Here is a 24,355-nt window from a genome sequence, read left to right as displayed (position 1 = left end):
CAGTCATACCTCGGTACACATCGACTTCAGAGCTCATCAAACCCTGTACTCATCACATTTTGATGAGAAAAAAAATGTTTCAGCACTCAGCACCCTCTCTTGTAATGAAACTGAGGTTGACATTAGTCTTACAGTAGCTTATGAGCAGTTCCACACTTGTCAGTTTTGGCACTCATCACAAGTTCCAGAACGAATTAGCGATGAGTACCCAGATACTACACTGTATTATAAAATTCAGTTAAAAATTTTTTTGTACTAACGTGCTCAGAGATGATTCTTTGGTGTTCAACTTTAGTATGTAGTTAAATATAAAGGGATTAAATATCTAGAGGTTTTTAAGACATTACTGTTTTCTTGAAATGAAGGATATTATTCAGATACCTCAAACCAACTCATAGTAGCATCTGGAAAATTAGTAAAGGGAGGTTAGAATCTTAAGTACCATAATACCAGTGATTGTCTTTGTGTTATTAAAAATTAGTTTTTGTACACCTAGCACACAGATCTTGGTTTCTAACACCATTTCCAATAAACGACACCAATGTTTCCTGGAGAAACAGCTGATTCCAGGACTGAAACAAGAAAAATACAAGATGAACCTGGAGCATTCTTATAATGCCAGAAAGTAAAGAAGTGCTCAAAAACTAAACAAAACTCTACATTAATAGGAGCATACTAAAGGGACAGAGAGGAGCCACCTGAAAGAGCTCCCAATCATCAAAGGTGGAACCTTGTTTAAAGTAGTAGTGGGTTATAGGTCAAAGTATAAATACATATCCATGAGTCCATACTGGTATAAATAATGAGTGAATAAATTAATAAACAGAGGAGAAGAGATACATCTCTGTGCAGAAGAATTCTAAATGCTCTGCCCTCAAGGAGGGAAAGCATAGATCCCTCCTGCTGAAGTGCGGGCTGTGATGTGCAAAGTGCAGACCCTCCTAAGGGCACAGTATGGAAAGGGCAGCAGAAAATAACTTTATAGTGGAGAAACCTGATAAATGTACTTCACTCAGATGATTAAGGTCAACATTAACAGTTATAAATCCCATTAACAGTATATACCCATCATATGACATGATAAAAATGACATTACACTTCTCTGGCCTTCCACTAACCCCAAACCCCAATCTTACCATGAGACAAGTATCATACAAATTTTGATAGTGGGTCATCCTACAGAATGCCTGACCAGTGTTCCTCTAAGCTGTCAAGGTCATCAAAACAGTCTGAGAAACTATCACAGCCAAGAGCAACTTAAGGAGACGTGACAACTCAATGTAATGTGGTTTCCTGCATAGGTGCCTAGAACAGAAAAAGGACAGTAAATTAAAAAAAAAAAAACAACAACTAAGGAAATCTGAATGAAGTATGGAGTTCAGTTAGTAAAACTGTATCAGTATTGGTTCCTTAATTGTAACAAACTGATGGAAGAAGTTAATAACAGGGGTACCAGTGCAGGGGGGAAACAGGAACTATGTTCTGAAGTTTTTCTGTAAATCTGAAACAGTTCTTTTAAAAAACGTCTATTATAAAAAAGTAGTTTATGTAATTCCATGGTTTGGGAAAATCCCTGGAATTACATAGAATTTTAAGTATTGGTCACAAAGTTGATCTATTTTCAATTAAGCTACAATTTATAAGAAATATTTTCTAGCTTTTGGATCTTGTACAAATGCTGATTTTTCATATGTGCTTTAGCTAGTCCTGTAAGAGACATCACTTTAAAAATGTGTGTGTGTCTGTGTGTCTTCTGAAAAGAATTAAATCAGTCTTAGCACTGAGGAAAAATTTGATTTTCTTTTTTCCATACTTTTCAACTTACCTTATTATTTTCTTTCAACTATTTATATATAGTTTTATTTTTTTCCGGTTACTAAAACAAAGAATATTCAAATGTTTTGTCCATGACTTCTTCTTTTACTTGCTAAGATTTTTATTAGGGCTACATGAATATTAAGGTCAATCGATTAATTTTTATTAAATTTATTGGGGTGACTTTGGTTAATAAGATTGTATAGGTTTCAAGTGTATATTTCTATAAACAGTCTTATGTATATTGCATTGCATGCCCACTGTCTGAAGTCAAATCATCTTTCTCCTTTACCCTTTACTACCCCTCACCCCCTTCCCTCTGGTAACCTCCATACTGTTGTCTGTGTCTATGAGTGTCAGTCTTATGTCCCACATATGACTGAAATCATATGGTTCTTAGCTTTTTCTGACAAACTTGTTTTGCTAGCATAGTATTCTCAAGGTCCATCGATGTTGTCACAAATGGCAGTATTTCATTTTTCCTTCTGGCTGAGTAGTATTCCATAGTATGTATGTACCACATCTCCTCTATCCAGTCATCTGTCGAAGGACACTTTGGTTGTTTTCATGTTTTGACAACTGTGAATAATGTTGCAGTGAACATAAGGGTGCATTATTTTTGTGAATAAATGTTTTTAATTTTGGGGGGTAGATGCCCAGAAGAGGGATTGCTGGGCCATATGGTAACTCTATTCTTAATTTTTTAAGGAACCTCCATACTGTTTTCCAGAGTGGTTATACCAGTTTACATCCACCAGCAGTGAATGAGGGTTCCTTTTTCTCTACGACCTCTCCAACACGTGTTGTTGCTTGTCTTGTTAATAACAGCCTTTCTAACAGGTGTGAGGTGGTATCACGTTGTAGTTTTGATTTGCATTTCCCTAGTAGCTAGTGAAGTTGAGCATCTTTTCCTAACTGTTGGCAATGACTTTAAATTACAGGAAACTGTTTTAGAAACTTACCAATAGTACCTGATATAGTATGATTTGTTTTTAGATGTTTCAAATGAGTCACCTTGAAGTCACAGAGAGGCTACCGTTTACCACATTTACTATTCTGATTAATTTGTTTTAGGGCAAAGTACAAATCAGTAATGAAAGCTAAGCTGTTGCTATGGATGTTTTAGTAAGGTTATATTGATTAATCACGGTAATCAGCTGTCACGAATTTACTCACATCACTAAGTTTTACTGTAATAATTTCATATGCAGTTATAATTGTCTTAATACATTTGCTTTAATATATGAATTGAAAATATCAAATTAGGATTTAGAAATTGGGCCCCTGCTGCAAGTTAATACAGTTGCCTCTGTGACCGTTGAACATAGTTTCATAATATAGCCTTGAAAAAGAGTATTATTTAACCTTTAAACCAGTCACGAGATTGCCTTTTTATGGTCTCTAAAATAGTTTAACTTTTATAGAGGAGACAGAGGTTGGATCTATCTTTCTGTAGCATCATCTTTTTGTTATGTTTTTTATCTCTGGGTATAATTTAAAATAAATGTAAGCTTTACACTTGCATTTGAGGCTAAGCAACATGCATTGTGTCATGACCCTCCTAACACCACAAAACTTCTGTAATACTGCTCCCAGTGAAAAACCCACATCCTATGTATAACCTTAGATTTATTTTGAAATCTCTATGAAGAGAGCATAGAGAGATTACTAATTGTTTCTGTTATTTCCTTTAAGGGTGTGATGTCTATTTGTAAACTATGTTTTAAGTTTTAAGTTGTCAGGCTTAAAATGTCAAACTACTGATTTCCTAGTCTAAACTTTCTATTTAAAAATTTATTAACTAATTTTAAGTTTCAGTTGAGAAGTGGGTAGTATGTTAGACATCTGTAAAGCAGTCACGAAAGGAGAAAGCAACAAACAGTACTGGTAGCCAATACTTCTAATACTACTGGCTAGTATAGTATTAACCACTGTAAATTTAAACAATAAGCCACCAATTTTTGTCTAGTTTTTTGTTCTTGTTTTTATTATTTCCTTACTTCTACTTTAGATTTATTTTTTTATGTAACTTCTTAAGATAACTCATACATCTCACATTGTTTTTATTATTTAAAAACATTGGCAATTACTCATCATAGGAGAATGCTTCAACCATAGTTTATGCATTAAACCATAGTTAATCCATACTTGGAATAGTCTGTGTCTTTAAGAAAGAATTAAGAAAGACCTGTGAGACATATTAAATAAAAACATTATAAATAGTCAAAATTCCATTTGTGTGTGTTTAAAAGGTGTGTGTATTATGTATATATGCATGTGTGTATATGTAAATATTTTGTATTATGTATATATACATGTGTGTATATGTAAACATTTACATACGTTGGAATGTTGGCTGTGATACCTGTCAAACTGTTCACAGAGGTGGGAGAGGGCTCGGTGCAAAGGAGTAAGGGTCGGGAGCTTACTTTATATACTATATGAATTTACATGACTACTGTTGTAATTTTTTTTTTGAAATTTACATGCATTTGAATCATTTTTAAAGTAACTGTTGCTAGAATAGAAATAAGAGTTAGGAGTTCCAAATAATGTTGGAAAAGAGCAGCAAAGAAAACTTGGTCAACCTAGCAAAAGCGCCACACTCTTCTGGCTTTACAGTCCCTGAGTTGCCCAGATCCTGCCTCCTCCCCTGACCGAGTCACAAACAACACAGCCCTTCACCTACTGGGCTGTAGCAACACCAACCGCCTTTTTGCTTTTGAAATGAAAATCATTCATCCCTACATCAAGGCTTTTGCTCTTGCTCCTTGTTATATTGGAATACTATGCGTCCTTCCTGATCTGCCCAGTGTGGGGTCCTTCTCATTATTTATAGCTCGACTTACAAGTCACCAAATCATAAAAATATTCCATGACCACCTTTTTAGAGTATTCCCTCATGCTGTTACTCTCTATTTTATCATCATCTTTTTTTTATTTCAATATCTCTTATCAGTGCCTGAAATTGTCCTCACTTTAAAAATGAACTCATACCCACACATGATATATTCAAACCTTGTTTCTCTTATTTAATACTGTGTTATACCTTGTACCCTGGCATATACTGGGTGCTCAAAAAATAATTGCTGAATGAAATTTAAGGTGCAGAAAATAGCCATGTATGAGAGAGTTTGATATTGTGTGCTAAAAGAGCAGGTGGCATGTTCTAAATACTTTATATGTAAAGATTCATTTATTTAAGTAAATGTTGCCCCAGAGATAAATTGAAACTGAGCCCATAATTTCCTACCCTAGCCATCTAACAAAATATTGGATTGGTCAAAAAATCCGTTGTGGGTTTTTTTTTTCTGTAACATAAAAAACACATTTTTTCATTTTCACCAATAACTTTAATGATTTGGGTATTTTGAATATGTCAACTGTCTCCCACTGTTGGATTCTAGTGGGTAGAGGTCAGAGGTGCTGCTAAACATCTCCAGTGCATTAGGCAGCCCCACAGCAAAGAATTATTTAGTCAAAATGTCAATAGTACCAAGAAACTTTGCAAACCCCTTTTGATACATTTGATCAGTCATAGCACCTTCTCCATACATTGCATAAATCTTTCTTTGCTTTTCAGTTGCATTTTTACCTTTCTTGAAATAATAACAAATCCAACATCAAAAATGTTGGATATTTTCTTCTGTCTTTAATATTGAAATGGCTGCACAAAAATTCACCAATTTTGATAAGTGGTTTTAAATATAGGCTGATATGACACCTGTCACAAGACAATCTAACAAAATTGTTTCAAATGAAGTTAAAAAAAAACTAAGTGCTACAAGAGCCATAGTGTGGAAAAAACGTAACAGACTTTTAGGTCAACCTAATAGTAAAAAATAGTTGTTATTGTCTTAAGGGAAAAAAACATGGCCTAATGCAATAAGTTTTAAAAATGACAGTTAAGGAAAGAAACAGACTACAGCAAAGAGGCCCACCGGGGCCTGGCTGCTAACCTCAACCATCTCCCCTCTCCTGTTGCACTCGCCAAGCCGTACAGGTAAATCAGCAAAATCCCCCAAAGTTTTGTTTATATCCCAAATGTGGAAAGAAGGAAAACGAACATGTAATTTCCTGACTAAGGAGTTGTAGAAACTTCTGGAAGGAGCAATCCAGTGAAAGAGATGAGAAATTTTAACTAAAGTAAAGGCCCTGGCACAACACAGTGAATTTGGGAAATAAACTGAACTCTAAAACCCAGGTTTTGACATATCCCCCAATTCCGTTATACAAGATATTTAACAAAATCACAGAAGAACATATAGAGCCCTTGTTCAGTTAGGTTCTTCCTTGCCCCGTGCTAATCCTCAGGCTATAGAAAAGTGAGAACAAACTTGAGTTGGAGGGCAAAGAAAGTAGTTTTTAAATGTGGCGGAAAGCATTAATAAGTAAACCATTTGTTAAAGTGCATGGATATCTGGACAGTCACTTAGCCATGAGCATGGTGAGAAGAAAGGGCACAGCAGTGTGTTGTATGTTATTGAAGCAGAAAAAGAGAAAGAAACACCATTCAGAGAGATCCTGACCAAAAAGAAAGGTAATTCAGGGATGAGAGGAATTAAATTGCTTCACACTATAAAACAACTAAACATGAATTCAATAAAATTAAATTATCAAAAGATAATAAAAACATATAATGAGGTGGGAAGGAAGATTGTACCATTAAGGAAACAAATCAAGGTCTAATGCATCATTGCCAAAACCACAAAAGAATAGTCTACTCAATAGACAATGCTAAAAAGTGGAATAAAGGCATGGAAGGGAAACTTGAGATGAAGTGACTGTAGAGATTAAGAATGTAAAACAAGTATTAGCTCCTAGGTACAGATGACATATTATCTAACACTAAGGAAAGTTGATGTCCCACAACAAATGGAAAGAAGGTATTCAAAACTATAAACAAAAAGAGGTCCCTGAAATTAAGGAAAATTCAAATATTTGGATTAAAAGGACACCCACCCTACGTTCTAGGAAAATTGGACACAGAGTGCCCCACACTCTTAGAACAAATTTCCCGCTGAGTTGTAGGAGAAGACAAAGACTTGTCCTCCAGATTTCTCATGGCGTGTTCAATGCCAGCGACCAGTGAAGCAATGGCTGTGCTGCACTCTGCAATACGATAGCCATTAGCCACATATAGTAATTTAAACTAATTTAAATTAAAATTTAAATCAGTTCCTCAATTTCAGTAGTGCAGTAGCCTCATCTACGATAGCTACTAACTACCATATGAGACAGTGCAGATAGACAACATTTCCATTACCCCAGGAAGTTTGCTCAGTGCTAGTGTATAAAAGTCTGACTTTGGGTGACCCCAAAATATTATAGCCAAACAAGATGTCTTTTAAATAATATATTAAAGAAACATGTTGGCATTTTGCAGCATGGAAGGACTGATGGGATACTATTCTCATGATCCTTAAAAAAAACTAGATAGTGAAATCCAGCTTAAAACAAGTCAAAATAAAGAACTAAGAAATGCAGATGCTATTTGAAAACATGGGTGGTAAATAGTGAATTAATTTAAATAGAGAAAGATACATGAATAACATAAAAGAAGCAACACCATTTTTAGAAAACAATTTTAGCACATACCCTGCTGTGATGTGTCTCACAAATAAGGGACTAGGAGTGAAACCCGACTTCTACCCCTGGCTTTTTCATAATGAGCCATGTGATCCTCGGTAAGTTAGCCAGCCCCTGAGTCTGTTTAATCCTCTAGTGCTGTTGGAGCCAGGTTGTGCGTAGGTCAAGCCATCTATGAGGACAGCACAGATAAAAGGGCCTGCCAAAAAAAAGAACTTGTTATTAGTTTATCAAAGTAGAGATAATCTTGCTAAAAGAGAAACAAATGATGGTAAGAATCGCGAGTATGGAAACAATAGGACTAGACCATAATGATCATCAAGCTGGAAGAAGAGGATCTAGGAAAATAACAGTGATGGGTACTAAAATGACAAAGATGAAATGATGTTTATATAGGTCTAGAAAGGCTTTTTGGAACTAGTTCTTCAAAAGTGTTGGTATTCCAAGGCAGCACTCCCCAAAGGTCTTGCAGGTCTTAGCTCAACCGAGCCGACAGTGTTCATCATTAGTAAACAGGATATATTGCCCTCTGTCCTTTCCTGAGATGGGGAAAAAGTGAGGCAACAGCTGCTTTGCACTACACAAGAGCACCTATTTGGAATTTAATTTCGTGGTATTAAAAGCAAAAAACAGTGCACCCTTTGATAGCTTAGTTGATAGCATAAAAAACAAAAAACAAAGCCAAGAAACAAGTGCAGATGAGTCTTTCACTGAGATGATGACCCCCATGACATGGAATGTGAGGATATTAAAATAGGACAATTGCAGCTATCCAGAAGATGAAACATATAATCACATTTTCTTTAGCTACAGAGTTGGGTTTTTTAAAGTATATTTTATTGATTGTGCTATTACAGTTGTCCCAATTTTTTTCTCCCCTTTATTCCACTCTGCCCTGTACTCCCCCATCCTCCAGCATTCCCACTGCCTCAGTTCATGTCCATGGGTTGTACATATAAGTTCTTTGGCTTCTCCATTTCCTATACTATTCTTAACCTCCCCTGTCTATTTTGGACCTACCATTTAGGCTTCTTATTCCCCGTACTTTTTCTCTTCATTCTCCCCTTCCCCCTCCCCACTGATGACCCTCCATGTGATCTCCATTTCTGGGATTCTGTTCATGTTCTAGTTGTTTGTTTTTATTTTTTAGGTTCAGTTTTTGATAGTTGTGAATTTGTTGTCATTTTACTGTTCATAGTTTTTGATCTTATTCTTTTTCTTAGGTAAGTGCTTTTAACATTTTATATAATAAGGGCTTGGTAATGATGAACTCCTTTAAATTGACCTTCTCTCGGAAGCACTCTATCTGTCCTTCCATTCTAAATGAGAGCTTTGCTGAAGAGTGCAATCTTGGATGTAGGTCCTTGCCTTTCATGACTTGGAATACTTCTTCCAGCCTTTCTTGCCTGTAAGATTTCTTTTGAGAAATCAGCTGATAGTCTAATGGGAACTGCTTTGTAGGTGACTCTCTTCTTTTTTCTTGCTGCTTTTAAGATTCTCTCCTTATCTTTAATCTTGAATAACTTAATTATGATGTGCTTTGGTGTGTTCCTCCTTGGTTCCAATGTCCTTGGGACTCTCTGAGCTTCCTGGACTTTCTGGAAGTCGGTTTACTTTGCCAGATTGGGAGAGTTTTCCTTCATTATTTGTTAAATAAGTTTTCAATTTCTTGTTCTTCCCCTTCTCCTTCTGGTACCCCTATGATTTGGATGTTGGAGCATTTAAAGTTGACCCAGAGGTTCCTCAGCCTCTTCTCATTTTTTTTTGAATTATTCTTTCTTCATTCTGTTCTGGTTGGATGTTTATTAATTCCTTTTGTTCCAAATCGTTGCTTTGAGTCCTGGTTTCCTTCCTTTCACTTTTGGTTCCCTACATATTTCCTTTTATTTCACTTTGTATAGCCTTCATTTCTTCCTTCATTTTGTGACCAAACTCAACCAATTCTGTGAGCATCCTGATTACTAGTTTTTTGAACTCAGCATCTGATAGGTCAGCTGTCTCCTTGCTACTTAGTTCTTTTTCTGGAGATTTGATCTGTTCTTTCATTTGGGTCATATTCCTTTGTCTCTGCACACCTGTTACATTGTAAGGAATGAAGCCTTGGCTACTCAACAGGTTGGGGCAGCTCTCTGCTGAATTTTGGTGCTGCCTGTGGAGGATGGGTCAGAGGGAATGATGGCGCTTGCTTGGCTCTCAGTCAGCTTTCAGTCACTTTCCCCACTACCCACAAGCGGATTGTGCCCTTTCAGTTGCTGATCCCTGGGTGGGTGGGTTTGTGTACATTCTAGGACCACTTGGGCCTCTCCAATAGACTCTCCTGTGAGACTGGGAGTTTCTCCCACCTTTGCAACCCCCACAGGATTTTACAGCCAGAGGTTTTGAGTCTTTAGTTTCCTGCTCTGAAACTCTGGGTTTCATGGTCTATCACACTCCCGTTGTTCCTCCTGGCTTATGAGCTCTAGATCCACCAGCCCCTGCCATGTCCGCATGTCTGCCACCCTGCTCTGCAGTCTCTCCACCTGGCTGCACATCTCCGCCCCTCCTGTCAGTCTGGATGAATGTTTCTTTATCTCCTTGGTTGTCATAGTTCCATGCAGTTTGATTTGTTCTGGTTGTTTTTGTTTTTAAATTGTTTTTAAAAAGTTAATCCTTCCTTTGGTTGTGTGGGGAAGTGAAGGGTTTCTACCTGTCCCTCCATCTTGGCTGGAACTACCCTAGGGTTTTTTTTGTTTGTTTGTTTGTTTGTTTTTTTAACTCTGAGCACTGTCTCAATGAGCAATATGAAGTTTAATGTGTGACTCTTTGATGCTCTCTTTAGTAAGTCCTCTCTCTGTCTTAGAGATTTCCTTGTGACTAACCCTGTGCTTTTCCCAGAACTTAAAGTCATCTGCCTACTTTTTAGAATATTTTTGTGAAGAGACAAATGAGAGACTAAAAGGCTCTTGTATGCTTAAAGTGATGTTAAATATGGAGAGAGTTGTTTGGACCACAGAGTTAAACCTATGGGTTAGTCCGTTAATAAGAGGCAAAAATGTCTTAGGCTATACTTACTCCCATCATCCAGCAACCCATTAAATGTACATTACATTAGTTTTACTTCGCCACCTACTTGGTTTGAAAAAGGAAATAAAAAGGCACTTTACTTGGAGTAATATACAACTTTTAGACTTGGCTTCTTCAAAGGTATTAACGATGTCATTAAAAAAAAAAGGCAGAGTGACTACTATAGATTTAAAAAGACTAAGGAGATATAATAACCAAATGTAACCATGAACCTTGGTTTGATTCTGGACAGTAATAAACATTTGGGGCCTTTTTAGGGAAATTTAAATAGGAACTATACATGTTCAATGAATATACTATGGAATTGCTATTAATTTAGGTGTTGTAATGGCATTTGGTTATATAAGACAGTTCCTTAGTCTTAGGAGATGCATACTAAAATATATAAGTAGTGAAATGTCTTATCTGCAATTTACATTCAAATGTTTCAGAAGATATAAATAGAAAATGAAAGCAAATGGTACAAAATAGTAGTTGATGAACGTAGCTGAAGGGTATGTGGGTATTTTACTATTTAGATCTGCAAATTTGAAAATTTTGAAAACTAAAAGGCTAGAGAATAATTTTGTAAGATGTAAATAAATATACGAGATGCTTTTAAATGATTTAAAAACAATTTTGCCTCCTGATCTAGGGTGCTTGCTGCTACCTCATCCATGTATGTAGTACATTAACTGGGCATTAACTGGTTAATTTCTCTTTAAAAAGCCAAAAAACTTCTAAGCAAATTATCTGGTTGTAGAGAGTATTAAAAGCCTATGGCTTGAGCCCTGACCCATGTGGCTCAGCTGGTTGGGTGTTCTCACACAGAGCAAAAGGTCACTGGGGTCTCTAGTTCAGTTCCTGGTCAGGGTACAAGCCTGGGTTGTGGGGCGCAGTCTCAGGTTGGGGTGTATGCAAGAGGCAACCGATTCATGTTTCTCTCTCTTCTTCCTTCTTTTTCTCTCACTCTAAAAATAAATAAATAAAATCTTTTTTAAAAAAGCCTCTGGCTTGTAACAATGGCTTTTGAAATCTGCTATCTTCCTGTCTAAGGAAGTGTCCTTCATGTGGCAAGATAGGGTAAGTTACAACCAGCATTAAAAACATAGATAAAGAAACAAACAATAATGGATTTCCAGGCATGCCTGCCACAATATCTGTTTTTTAAAATGAGTCTGACTAAATTTGTGAGTTAATGCAAACCTGGCCCCTGCCTCTTCTATCACCTCCACAATATTTTTCAGTGCCGTATCTCTTCATTGATACTGATGCTTTTAAGTTTTTAAAGAATCATTTTTGCTGGTCTCCAAATATTTGGTTTCTCTTTATTCTTTAGAACAGTTATCTTAGTTTTCAGTCATAGAGGTCATATGTATGGAATTTTCTCAGATCCTAAACTTTTTATTTAGTTCCTCATCATATATTACTAGACTTTAAAATAATGTTTTCTCTTTGAGAGGTAGGTTAACCAAGAAAGGGATTTGAGTTCAAAATTGAACCAACTTCTGTAGACAGGGAACTGACCAGCTGAAACTAACATAGAAATAATGTGAAGTGAAACTGATAGCAGAATTGAAAGAAATTAATTTAAAAACCCTTGACAGTTTTCCTCTATTTTTGTTTTTAAATATATTCTTTCTGGAAATGTAGAGACCATTTGTAAATAAGGTTATGAATCTTGGTCATTTACCACATTTACCATTGTGGTAGTAGTTGAAAGAAATATTTTTCTCTTTTATATATGTAAAATTATACTAAGTAATTTTTATGATGAGAGTAAACTCATAAAATAGTTGAGATCCTTAGGAAGTATGGTTAAAGTAATTTATAGTTAACACATAAATAGAATTTTGAGTTTGTGTTAAAAAATAGTTAATTTTCAAAGGTGGTTCAAACCAGGGCATTTCAAGCATAGGTCTACACACTGGCAACATCATCACCACCACTTCTGTAGCTTTCAGAGTGTCCTGATTTTCAAGCCCCATTCCCAGAGGATTCAGTAGGTCAGAAATGGGTTCTTTTAACCTATATGTCTACAAAACTCCCAAAATGATTTTTCTCTATAATCATCTTTGGGAATTACTATTTTAAGCATTTCCTAGATTATATTGTTTATATTTTTTTACTCATGTACTTAGCCATATTTTAAAGATATTTTAAAATATCTTTATATGTTTTTACAGATAACAGAAAACCCAATTTTGAATTTATGGCTTAAATAATAAAAGGGATTTATGGGCTCATGTCTCTGAAAAGTTTGAAAGTAGGGTTGCTTCAGGAAGTTTGATTTGGGTTCCAACTTGTTGCATTTGACCATGATTCCCAAGGCTCTGCCCTTATCATTTTTCTCCTCTGGAGGTTTTCCTTATTTGTTAAAATGACTAGCAGGTGAGCTTTATACCCACGTATCATAATTTCCACAATAAGAAACTATACCCCATAATTTCCAGCAGAAGTTTTTGAAAATCACACTATTTGAACAACCCCTGAATCAATCACTGTGCAACACAAGTGCAATTATCCTGTTGAGTTTAAACCCTACCAGGCAGGGCTTGCAAATGGGGTTAAGGATGGGGATAATTCCAGTTCTAATACCACTACACAAAGAGGGAGAGAGAATGGATCTTGAGGTAACAACCATAGAGTCTACTACAAAATACAGAGATGAACTGTAACTCAGCCCTCTCTTAGAGTGTATTCTATTTTAATGAGATACTAACTTATATGATTTAATCATTATTTTCAAGTGTCTTAAGTTTCCAATAAAACGTGAAGAAAGTAGTATCCATTCCTAGAGCAAAAGGTAGATTTTAAATGAAGAATTACTAACCTTTGCGATAGATAGTTTTTCACAAATGTAAATGAAGTCTGGTGTGGACCAAGTGCTTGCTTTTTAGCAGATGGGAGGGAGAGACAATGAATTGTTTTTATTGATGACCTCTTCCTCCTGTATTTCTTTATGAAAAATTTCAAACATACAGAAGTTAAAAGAATTATATGATGAACACCATAAACTCACCACCTCCATTCTAAAATTAATATTTTGATGTGTCTTATGTATTGCTTTATCAGAACTCACCTATTTACCATTCTAGCTACCTTATTTTTATGCATTTCAGAGTAAGTTAAACTTGTTATACTTCACCTCTAGTCACTTAAACATGGACATTACTAAATACAGTTATAGATGATGAACTTTTGATTAAGAGGCTTATGTACAAAGCTCTATGGTTTATAGCCTTAATATAAATTAGATTACTATAGATATCATACTGGTAATTGCTAAAATAATTACTCAAAGATAGATCCAAGAGTGAAATGTACATCTAGACCTTTTTCATATGTTACTTTATGCCCTAAAAATAAAGTTTCTTTTATTGTGTGCCAAAAGGGAAATGTATTTAAGGTCTTTTCAGTGACATCACAGAATACCAAAATTGTCGATGTATTGCAGCTCTTTAAGTTTGTTACTTACCAATTAGTTTTGCTTAGGAAAGCTGTTAACTGGGAATCTGTTGTTATCAGCTAGACAGCCCCCCACCAAAAAAAAAAAAAACCTCAGGAAAATCAGGTTCCTGGTAATTTATTAGTATAGCTGACATTTTCCCACCTGCTTATCAGAAAGAGCAATGTGGACATTGCTTGAAAATAGAAAGCTTAAAAATACTTGCAAAAAATCTTAATAATTGGAACCTTGGTGTATCAGGATGATACTCTAACCAACTGAGCAACCAGGCCAGGGCCTGAGCCAGTTTACATTTAAAGAGGGTCCTTAAAAGACTTTGAATTAACACATTTTAATTAGAGCCCATTTGTAGAACATAAAAATCCCAGACTTCTGGATAAAAGATCATTTATACATTTTAATTTATTAAGTAGCATTTACAACATCTCTCACTTTTCACCAATATTTTTGAAATAACAGCTATGTTCCCTTTAAGCAGACTGTTGAATCAGAATACTCCTTGCAGAGCTTTCCAGCTGGTGTGTCTGTCACACTAATGTGCTACTAATGTGTGACAGGTGTGCTGGGATGGTGACGGTCTTATCCTGGGCTCACTGCTGGAGCCAGGAGCTACTTAATCACCCTTCCTCTCCCCTCAGTCTAGCTTGTGTGCCCTACAAGTTATTTGGTAGGGAGCAGTATATCCCAAGAAACAATGTTTTAATGGCCATCAGTATGACTTTTGAGCTTTATGAAGTTATATTTAAACCTTAAAAGAATAATTTTATACAGTTGGAGTTATTCAAGTATATAAAGTCTTTCTGTCTGAAATTCTGCCTTTTTCTATAATTAATGGAAATTCAAGGAACATCTGGGGTTTTTTAGTCATAAAATCTAAGAGGGCCTTTCCTCCAAAGAAATCAGGGTGTTATAACAAAGTTTTTGCTAAATCTTACTAAGACCTACCTTTGGAGGAAACAGCTCTTTGGATTTCCCGGGTTGCTTTATGTAAAAACAGATTTTGATTTCTGTGTTTAAAAATTTTTTTATCCTCACCCAAGGATAAAAAATGCTTATTGATTCTAGAGAGAGGAGAAGGGAGGGGGAGAGGGAGAGAAACATCAATGTGAGGGAGAAATATCTATCAGTTGCCTCTTGCACATGCCCTAAGTGGCACCAAACCTGCAACCCAGGCATGTGCCCTAACTGGAAATCGAACCCACAACCTTTTGGTGTATAGGACTGTTCTCCAACCAACTAGCCAGGGGTGATTCCTATCTTGACAGACTTCTTTTTCATGCAGGTTTCCCTATAGGAAAGAGTTGGTATTAATTGTTGTTACTGGTTATGTTACATTATTTAAACTTGAAGTATTTCTGCATTGTTAAACTTCTGTCTTTCAACATTAGAGCTTATCTCAGTTTTGTAATTTTATTGGGTTGGGTATAAAGTTTATTTGGTTTTTCTGTAAATGGCTCTAGTAGCACTTAGTTGTTTTGAACTTGATTCAAAACAATTTTTTTAGATTGTATTGTGACAGCTGTTATATCAGCTTGCATTTTTAAAAAAACTTATCAAAATTGGTGAATTTTTGTGTAGCCATTTCAATATTGAGGATGGAAGAAAATACCCAACATTTTTGGCATATTATGCTTTATTATTTCAAGAAAGGTAAAAATGCAACTGAAACACAAAGAAAGATTTGTGCAGTGTATGAAGAAGGTGCTGTGACTGATCAAACGTGTCAAAAGTGGCTTGTGAAGTTTCTCGGTACTATTGACATTTTCCTCAAATAATTCTTTGCTGCGAGACTGTCTTATGAAATGAAAGATATTTAGCAGCACCCTAGCCTCTACGCACTAGAAGCCAATAGTGGGAGATAGCTGATATAAGCAAAATATCTTAATAAAGTTATTGGTGAAAATGAAAAATTGTCTTTTATGGAAAAAAACTAAACAGAGTTTTTGGCATTTCAAACATAGGTCTACACAAATACCTACCCAGTATTTGTCCTGAAATTTCTATTGTATCCCACATGACACTGTTGCCGTGGGATGTCCATCACCCTTAAGAACTTTGCCTTTACTGAGGATGAGATTGAAAGGTATCTTTCTCCAGGTCTGATTCCAAACAACAAAAAGCCTTCCCATCTCATCCTGAAGGATTTCTTCCTAGTACTAGGCTGCACTTTCTATTTAATCAGCCATTGCAAGGGAATTAATATGATACGGTGCTAAAAGTAAAAGCCATCAAAAAGGACAGCTGAACACATATATCCAAATGAGTAATTTTTATCTCATTAGTCCCCTGTGGAAGTATGTCTACTAACTCAGTCGCTGCCACCATTTCTTGTGTTACATGTGGTACTTGGAAAGTACATTCTATACAAATAATGGCTTCATTTATTTTATGTCAAAGGATAGTCTCACTCCATACATTTTTTTTTCTTTCCTACATTCTTTCTTCTCACTTCACTCACTCACGACTCATCCCCTTTTACTGGACATCACCCTTCCCTACTTTGGGATGTACAGGACTGAGGTGGGATAAGTATATAGCCAAGGAAAGTCTTAGGATGAGATGGTCATGAAATAGACTGAATTTGGAAGGAGAGTTAAATCATTATGCATATAATGATGCTTTTAGGAGTTAGGGTTTAACTCCTTTGGGAAAATCTCAATGGAGAAGGTCTGATAAGTGTTCAAAATACTTAAGCTATTATGGTACCAAGTGGCAGAAGCCTATGTGCAAACTGATTCATATAATAAAGGGACTTTATTGGTTCATATAAATGAAAAGACAGGAAAGGCCTCAGATGATTTAATTAGTACTCTGACTTGGTTTCTGCTCTTTGGTTAGTCTGCCCGTCTCTGGCCAAAACAAACAATATTTAACTAAAAGTTTTCAAAAAATATTTTTTTCTTAAATACAGGCTTCTGGCTAAAATTCCTAGGTATCTTTTGTATATATTTAAGAAGCCTGGCATATTTGGAATGTAGTACTTGTTAAAACAGATCTTTGCTTTGGTGATTTATATGTGATATTCATGTGTTTAAATACATAAGAAAAGTTTTAGAGCCTGTAGAAATTATACTTGTTCTTTTATAGCTACACAGGTATTAGTTACATCAAACTGCTTCAGCAGGCCATATTCTGTAAAAGGCGTTCAAGGCATATTGCCAAAAGAAGAAGAACAAAAAAGCAATAAAGGCAGGCAGGAGCTATAGCAGCGAATTTTCAGCTGGTGTACTGCAAGATTTTTAAAACCTGTGATACCCTACTATATAGTCAGGGACACTGACCTCTATTCCCTTAGATTGTCAAATAAGAAAATGACAACAGCCAACACAACAGTGGTAGTTTAGTATAAATAAATCAAAATTATACCTTTTTTTTCTTCAGGCTGGCAAAAATACATATTTTTTGGTGTGTTGCAGAATTTAGTAATTAGTTTACGTGTGCCATGGGATGAAAAAGGTTGAAAACCACTGGCTCATAGCAATCACTTGATGAAAGGGTTTGAGGAACAGGGTGTGTAAGAATTCAGTTGAGGTGGCTAGACCAATTAGTGCAGAAGAGCAGTCGTGTTGGGATGGTACCCTGACTACAGAGGCGCTACCCATCTTGTTATTGAAGTAGTTCTAGCCAGTTCCTCTTTCTGCCAAGGATGTTAGGGGAAGGTGTGTAGAAGGAAAGCAGAGGGGAGACTTGGCTGCAGTCAGAGGACTAAACCAGGTGATGTCCAAGGTCCCTTCTTACTGTGAATGGAAAGATAGCAGCAGGTATTTCCACACTGGAAAATACTCTTCACTGCATCCCCTTACTCTCAAGGTAATTGTACAGAACCTAAGGCAGATTTTAAAACCTACTTTAAAAAAAAGATATCACTAACATAATTTTTTATAGGACTTTCAAAGCTCTCTCAAATCAAAATGTATGTCTTGGTGCTCTACACAAACTGGTATTGAACGATTTTCAAGCTGCATTCTTGAGAGATAATAGCAAATATAGAACAGTGTGTACAGAATCTATAGTACAAGTAAATGTGTATACATATATATTTGATTATATGTGTATAAAATATCATGGCAAAACTACACTAAAAATCTGTTAACAATGGTTATCTCCATGGAAGGAAATAAGTGGTTGGTGACTTAAAAGTAACCCAGTGCTTTTCTCGTTTCAGGAGTTACTCAGTAGTTTAAGTACACTTCTCTGGATCAGAGCTTCTTAACATTTTAAGCCTCACATTTGACTTCCTAATTACAGATAATCTAGAGACCCAAAACAATCCTGTTTCACTCAGCTAGTAAGCCCTTTATCTTAAAAGTTCACATTTGTTTTCAGGTGCCTTAAGAAAGAGGCAGCCCCTCCCCTTCCCAACCTCTATCCCTGGAAAGTGGTCCCTCGGAAGGTCTGGAACTAGCTCTTAGGAGCGGAGCACACTTAATCAGCGCTGTGTAGGACTCCAGCACACATTGCTGAGCTGATTGAAGAGAAGAGCTATACTCCCCTTTTAGGAGTAGTTTGGAGAACTCTTTTTTTTCTCCTTCTCTGTTCCCCAGTCAAAAGCAGATTGCCAGTGTAGCTGTAGGAGACTCACCATATTCTCAACTAAGCATTGAATCTCTAATAGAGAGAAAATCATTTGCCCTCAAAATAACCAGATAAATAGCTCTGAAATTCTAGGGTAATTCTTTCACTAGTGGATCCACTTAACTATTGATTTATAAGACTCTTGTATTTATTGTAAACCAGTTCCATTAAGCATTATTTAGAAATATTCAGTATCGCTTACTATGAATCATTTTTTTAAAATAGTATGACGACAAACTTGTTCAGAATTTAGCCAAGTAAAAGATATGCCACTATGCTGTCCTATATTTTCAAGTATTTGAGTATATGCTGTGAAAATTCTTTTGTTTGTGCTTTGTTGTCACAAAACAGAAAGAAGAAGGAAAGCTTCAAGGACAGCTTAACAAGTCTGATTCTAACCAGTATATTAGGGAACTGAAAGATCAGATAGCAGAGCTGAATCATGAGGTAAGTGATAAATTTTGATCTTCACATATTTCTTTCTTCCTTCCTCTGTATTGTAACAACACTTTATTACTGGCTGTGACTGACTCTTTCCTGGTAAATGTTTTCTGTAAATTCTTGATTATAATTCTGTTTAGAAGATTGTCTTCCTTTTAACAAGATTTTTTTCTCTTCCAATATTGAAAACTTATTTTCCTTAAACCTCTTTAATCATGCTCTAAAATAGACAATTGACATTTGCATGAAAATATTTTATTTTTAATTGTAATCTAAGAACCCTTGATATTTTGTCAAGAGTCAAAGTGACTTCAATTAAACTAGTTTTTTATACCAATAGATTTGTGGTATTTACCGTTGTGGAGAGAGGGAAGTCTTTTTACTCCTCTTCTTTTTTGTCTTCATGGTGGTATTACTGAGATTGCAAAAAAGGATACTTGCCTAATATCAGTTAACAGATTTCTTAGTATCTGAACACTTTTAAACTGGCACCACCTTGAATCTGTAAGATTCGACTCATGAAATTCAAATAGTTTTACTAGAGTGCTATATTAAGTAATTTAAATTATTTAATCCAATGTGTTTTGATTAGAGAAATACTTTTTGTTAATGTGGCTCTAAGTCAATTTTCTTATCCTCTATTATTTTCTAATGATAAATATCTTTCTAAATATGAATGTAAAAGCACATTTCTCAGCTTATTTGTACAATAATGTTTATTCATAGTAATGAGATTTGAATGGGTAACATAAACCTCTTTATTAAGAAGAAAGCTTGTCTTGGTCACTAAGTTAATTAAAACCTCAAAGGAAAAAGTTTGGGCATTGCCTTCCCCAGTGTCACACTCTGCAGGTGAAGTCTGCATGTTCTGAGTGATGCCTCCTGGAGGTAGTCAATCTAAGTAAATTCTGAACGAAGAAACAAAACATGAACAAAAACTATAAATCTTAGATGTGGTTTAATTTAATTGGTCTGACAGTGTTGGGGTCATTCCTGTAAATACTGATTTTCAGCCATGATTTGAGGGATTCAGGATTATGTGTAATTTTTACTTATTTGTGTGCATTTTTTATAATATCTTCTGATCCAATAGCCAAGTATAAAAAAAAGTTAAAAATCATGTTCTTGAAATCCTTATTCTTTTGGGAACCCAAGTATTATAGTTTGCATTCAGAAGGTTTTCTCAAGTTAATTGTGACTAAAATAAAACAATCTTCCATTCATAATTTTGACTTCTACAGATAAGGAGGCCTTAATTAAGTTGGTGAATTAAGAAAATTGTATGTAGATTGAGTTTATTTCTAAAACTAGCCTACAAATCAGTCAGCAAGTATTACATTTGCCTGACAGGTACCTTGACTAAAAATAGTGATATTCTCATCAGGACTGGCAGAAAATGGTTCAGAGAAGGCTTTACTTTAACATCTGTTTTTCATGTGTGGCCTGTGAAAGCAATCTTTTATGTTATAGAAACATGCAAAGAAAATTCATCAACAGGGTCAATTTTCTACCGTTAAAAAGTTGGATTGTGCAAATTAAAAACTAAAACAGTTTGTGATGAAATGCTAATTGTGTGATTCAGAGTAGGCCAGAGTGCTGGGTTTAAGCAGGCCCTAGTCAGAAAACACGGTTAGGAGGAAGGTGTGAGGACAGTGCAGCTGGGGACCACAAGAGCTCAGAGGTGAGAGTGAGCTCAGAGCACAGAGGTCGGGAGTTCAGAGGAGGCCAGAACTGATGAAGAATTTTTGTGACTAAGTTCTGGGAAACAAGGGTAGGTCGAATAGATCCAGTTTATGGTGAATCCGCAAAACTAAAAGAGATTAAATTTACTTAATAATATGAAATCATTATAGGTCTTCAGTTGGAGATTCCTTTTTATTAATGTTTTCTGAGCAGATTTTAATACATTTACCTGTTTCAAAGTTTTATAACTAAAGAAAGGATAAATGAAAACAAGTGAAAGATTAAACCAAGATACTGGTTGTAGTATTATGAAAATTACTATTGGTTAGACCAGTTTTTTAAGAGGGTTAATTAAATAAGGTCACTTTTTATTCTAGTGATTTTTAATTTTATTCATTTATTTTTTTCACAGTTGACATACAATATTATATTTGTTTTAGGTGTACAATATAGTGATAAGACATTTATATAACTTTCAAAACGATCACCCCGTTCTTGTAATATAGCACTTCACAGTGAAAAAATATACATATAACCAAAATCAGTCTAAAACTCCCAATGTAGCTTTTGCCTATATGCTAGAATTTGCCAAAATCTTTGACTTTCAACATAAAAATTAACTTTCAAATATTAATGAAGCAAGCATGTGCTTGTTGCTAGTCACTTTGTTAGCTGGTTTTTGTGCTTCTCTAAGTGTTGAAGGAAATGTTGAGACACATGTTGCAGACACAGCATTGCTGTACGTGTTATAACAACTCTGACCACTTAGCGTTGTCAGCTATATGAAACAGTAAAGAGGATTAAGCAGCTTATTTTTTATGAATGGTGACTTTATTGTTGATCTGTAAAATAACAGTATCGGCCAAGCACTGTATCAGATACTTCATATTTATTATTACTAACCCTCCTTCATACTAATCCCAGTTGGTGGTGGTATCCTCAGTTTTTAACAGATACAGAAACAAGCTCACAGTGGTTAAGTAACTGGCCCAGGTTCATAATTCAGTTTGGCCTGTTCTTTTCTGTGCTGCTTACAGAGACATTAGATTAGGAAACATGTCATCGATATTTAAAATTTGAAGAATATCAATTAATGACAATATTTTAACTATTTTAACTGTTATTCTTCCCTTGTCACATGAATTTGCATACATCCAGTAAGTGAATGCGCCATTGATCTGGCCAGAAGAGCCTCTGTCTCTCCCTGTTTAGCATTGCAAATGGAGCTTTATCTTCACTTTCTGCAGTTTACTGTGATCCATCCCAGTGCCTTCTTTGACTTCCAGTCCCTGCAATTCCTACTCTCATCGCCTAATTAATTTTGTTCCTAATTTACTTACTTTTCATAGAAATTTTTTAATTTGGAGCCTCTTATATCCTGCCAAGATCTCACAGAAGCCACCGTGGAAATCTTTGCTGCCCCAGACCTGGCAAAAGCTGTGGTCAAACCCTCCCCTCTCTAACATCCTGCCCTCATTGCATACATAGAAAAGTGCCTGGATCCCAATTCAGGTGCTTTCCTTATCCCACCTTCCACATCCTACCTTCCCACCCGTCTATCATCATAGCACCCACTACATGCTAGGCACTGGGTTTTGAACTGAAGATAGAGAATGCTGAAACACAATCGATAGCCTCAAGGGGCTTATAGTCTATAATGAGAAGTATAGCATTATAGTAGCTACTATTCATTTAACTGTCATTCTCTGCTAGACACTGCTAAGAGTTATACTTCCGCTATTTCTTTTAAGCTTCACAGCAGTCCTATGAGTACGTAACATCATTATTATTCACGTTTTACATATAATGGAACTGAAGTTCTTAGCTGTTCAATAACTCCTCATGGTCATACACTAGACAGTGAAAGCGGTTGAGGCTGGTTCACTATATGACTCTGAGCCCATCCATTGCACTTAACTACCATATGCTATATAGCCTCCTTTGAAACATACAGGGGTACGGAAGCTGGTAACAGCATCTGGGCTGGTTTTGAAACATGAAAAAATTTTCAGGCAGATTGGACATCAGGAACATTTAAACAAACAAAATTGTAGGTGCCAGGAACAAATAAACCATCTACTTTCACAGCATAGGTCTGTCTTCTTATGGCTGCTGGCCACCAAAGACAAAGAATATTTTCTAAATACCAGGAAAGGAAGGCAGAAGGAGGTGGGAAGTTATTCTCATTTATAAGCCAAAGGAAACGTATGTCAGAATCACACAGGTATATATATATTAAGAAATATAATCCAGGCTGAACTGGTAAATAGTTCAGCCCAATTACCACTTGACTAAGCTTCTCTGGATCTTTCCAAGCCTTCCTACCATTTACAGTAGTGTTTCATGGGAAAATGTATATTAAATAACAGATTCAAAAATATTTTGGAATACAGATTATATGTTTTTACTTGGTTACTGGTGATGTGTTCTGATGGATGTTCTAGGAATAGGTAAATTTATTCCAGATTAAAGATAGCTCACGTATACTAAAAAATAAATATTCTCCATTAAACAGTTTTGATGAATTTTACAATATCTTAATAAAATAGTTTTAATGTGCTTATGTTCTTAAAATCTTAAGAAAGTAATTCTAGTTCTATTTGCTTAATAGCTTTTCTTTTTTTCCTTGGTTATAAGACTTCTCTTCAGCTAGTCATCAGTTGGTTATTCAGATTGGTTGTTCTGTATTTCCAATTTGGTCCTATAGGGAGGTTAGTATAACATCCATCTGGTCCGCTGCCATCTTGGGTCTCCCTAGCTTTTTTTTTTTTTAATAATTTTTTACTTTTCAATTATAGTTAACATATATTAGTTTCAGGTGTACAACATAGTGATTAGACATTTATATAATTTATGAAGTGATCACCCCAATAAGTCTAGTACCATCTGACACCATACATAGTTATTATAATATTATTGTCTATATTCCCTGTGTTGTACCTTATAGCCCCATAGCTGTTTTTATATGTGGTAATTTGCAATTTACAATAATAATTTCTTCCCCATTTTTACCCACCCCCTACTTTTTATCTGGCAACCATCATAATGTTCTCAGTGTCTATAAGTTTGTTTCCGTTTTATTTGTTCATGTTTTTTTAGATTCTACATATAAGTGAAATCATATCATATTTGTCTTCCAATGGCTAATGTATTTAACTTAGCATAATACCCTCTAGGTCTATCCATATTATCGCAAATGGTAAGATTTCACTTTTTTTATGGCTGAGGAACATTCCATTGTACATATGTACCACATCTTTATCCATCTGTCTGTTGATGGACACTTAAGTTGCTTCCATATCCTGGCTGTTGTAAATACTGCTGTATTAACATAAGGGTGCAAATGTCTTTTTATTTTCTACTTACTCTTTATAGTATTTTTTCCATAACCATTTAATCTCCTACACCCCCCTCTGCACAGCAGTCACCATACTACTGTACATGTCCATGAGTCCTTTTTCCTTTTTGCTCGGTCCTTCCCCTCCAGCTGTCATCCTGCTCTCCATCTATGAGTCTGTCCACATTTCCCTTGTTAGTTCCATTTGTCCATTATATTCCACATATGAGTGAAATCATATGATATTTGTCTTTCCCTGACTGGCTTATTTCATTTAGCATCATTTTTTCCAGGTTCATCCATACTGTGGCAAATGGTAAAGCTTCCTTCTCTTTTATAGCCAAGCAGTATTCCATTGTGTAAATGTCCTATAGTTGTTCTACCCACTCATCTACTAATGGACA

At 35.6% G+C, this 24,355-nt stretch overlaps 1 protein-coding gene across 10 annotated transcripts in view; it reads left to right on the top strand.

Annotated features, from left to right (window-relative positions):
- Positions 1 to 24,355, top strand: part of EVI5 (ecotropic viral integration site 5) — a 200,669-nt gene that overhangs the window by 143,605 nt on the left and 32,709 nt on the right. For 9 of the 10 annotated variants that reach the window (XM_036026426.1, XM_036026422.1, XM_036026423.1 and 6 more), the window contains one exon: positions 18,842 to 18,937. In XM_036026426.1, the coding sequence (XP_035882319.1) occupies positions 18,842 to 18,937 (96 nt within the window). Of the gene's footprint in view, positions 1 to 18,841; positions 18,942 to 24,355 lie in introns of all 10 variants that reach the window. The other variant, XM_028511619.2, reaches the window with a different exon arrangement.

This window comes from Phyllostomus discolor, chromosome 5, assembly GCF_004126475.2.
Source record: "Phyllostomus discolor isolate MPI-MPIP mPhyDis1 chromosome 5, mPhyDis1.pri.v3, whole genome shotgun sequence".
Classification (NCBI taxonomy): Eukaryota; Metazoa; Chordata; class Mammalia; order Chiroptera; family Phyllostomidae; genus Phyllostomus; species Phyllostomus discolor.
The sequence above is the reverse complement of the archived record's forward strand: the minus strand, read 5'-3'. Positions and strand labels throughout refer to the sequence as shown.